This window comes from Callionymus lyra, chromosome 17, assembly GCF_982586985.1.
Source record: "Callionymus lyra chromosome 17, fCalLyr1.hap1.1, whole genome shotgun sequence".
In the NCBI taxonomy this organism is placed as follows: Eukaryota; Metazoa; Chordata; class Actinopteri; order Syngnathiformes; family Callionymidae; genus Callionymus; species Callionymus lyra.
This window is the reverse complement of record NC_141834.1, coordinates 22,304,490-22,305,638: the sequence shown is the minus strand read 5'-3', so window position 1 is coordinate 22,305,638 and position 1,149 is coordinate 22,304,490. Positions and strand designations below refer to the sequence as shown.

The window sequence follows — 1,149 nt, the reverse complement described above, 5'->3', positions numbered from 1 at the left end:
TGTATACAATAGTACTTGTTCTAGTAAACAACTAATTAAAGGCTCCAACTAAATAACTTCAGTAACTTACTTTAGTCTGCATTGCTACGTGTATTAACTCATTACTTAACGTACTTAACGTACCTAACGTACCTAATACTACTACTAATACATAACTGATCTGACCACCAGCAACTACCGAACTAACTAACCAAGTTGATAAGTACTTGTAGCTGATCCTTGTATTTCTGCATCACTCATCACAAGTTCAAGTACAAGTACAAGTTATTTTATTGTCAAATATACATGTATTAAGACATAAATGAAACGTGGTCGATGCAAAACCTAAAAATAACTACAAATAAATAAACAACAAAATGAAATAAATAATCAACAAACTTAAATCATTAACTAAAACTAAACAGAATATAAACAAAAAACAAAGTTAATAAGTTTATTAGTACTTAACTTGACTAACAAACTAGTATCACTTTCATCATCGATACACCAGGATCTTAACTAGTTCTTTCACTGCGAAGTCTAGAACCTTCAGTTGTTTCCTTCGACCTTGACTTTTATTACTAGACCAGTTAACTCTGGTCAGCACTAGTTAACCACCTCAACCTAGCGACTGGAGCGAGTTAAAGTTATTTGATGTCACAGAGCAGAGCCACGCCGCGCAGGACCCAGTGTTCGGGGGGGACGCCGGTCTTCAGGTCCACGGGCGCGATGTAGTTCTGGTCCGTCCTCACCGGCTTCTTGTAGATGGGACACACGTAGAGGTTCGGGTCCTTGGCTCCTGCAGGGACACACGGTCTTGAGAGGAGGTCTCCACGCACACATGGGGGAACATCTCACCGTGGTTCTTGGCGTACATGCGGATCACCGGCATCATCTCAAACAGAACCTTGGGTTTGGACTCGATGAGGCGGCAGTTGCGGCGGTCCCAGCCGGCGCCCTCCAGGTACAGGCCGAACACGTAGACCCCCTCGGGGGGCGGGCGGTTGATGTCCTCCCTCATGTACTTGGTGACCTCGTTGAACAGGACCATGTGGTCCAGGGCCCAGTCTTTGTGGGAGCGAGTGATCTCCTGTCAGGGAGCAGGTCAACGACGGTCCACGAGGGTCTCGGCGACTCGTCTCACCTGCTTCATGGCCGTCAAGAAGCCTT

General features: G+C 45.3%; 1 protein-coding gene across 1 annotated transcript in view; it reads right to left on the bottom strand.

The window, feature by feature from the left end:
• Positions 1 to 317: 317 nt before the first annotated feature.
• LOC148063033 (dynein axonemal heavy chain 5-like) overlaps positions 318 to 1,149 on the bottom strand; it is a 60,582-nt gene continuing 59,750 nt past the window's right edge. The window contains exons 85-87 of the mRNA XM_087812395.1: positions 1,124 to 1,149; positions 838 to 1,069; positions 318 to 778 (exon numbers count right to left, since the gene is read on the bottom strand). The exon at positions 1,124 to 1,149 is cut by the window's right edge and continues 127 nt beyond it. Of these exons, the coding sequence (XP_087668521.1) occupies positions 627 to 778; positions 838 to 1,069; positions 1,124 to 1,149 (410 nt within the window). The 3' untranslated portion in view covers positions 318 to 626. The remainder of the gene's footprint in view (positions 779 to 837; positions 1,070 to 1,123) is intronic.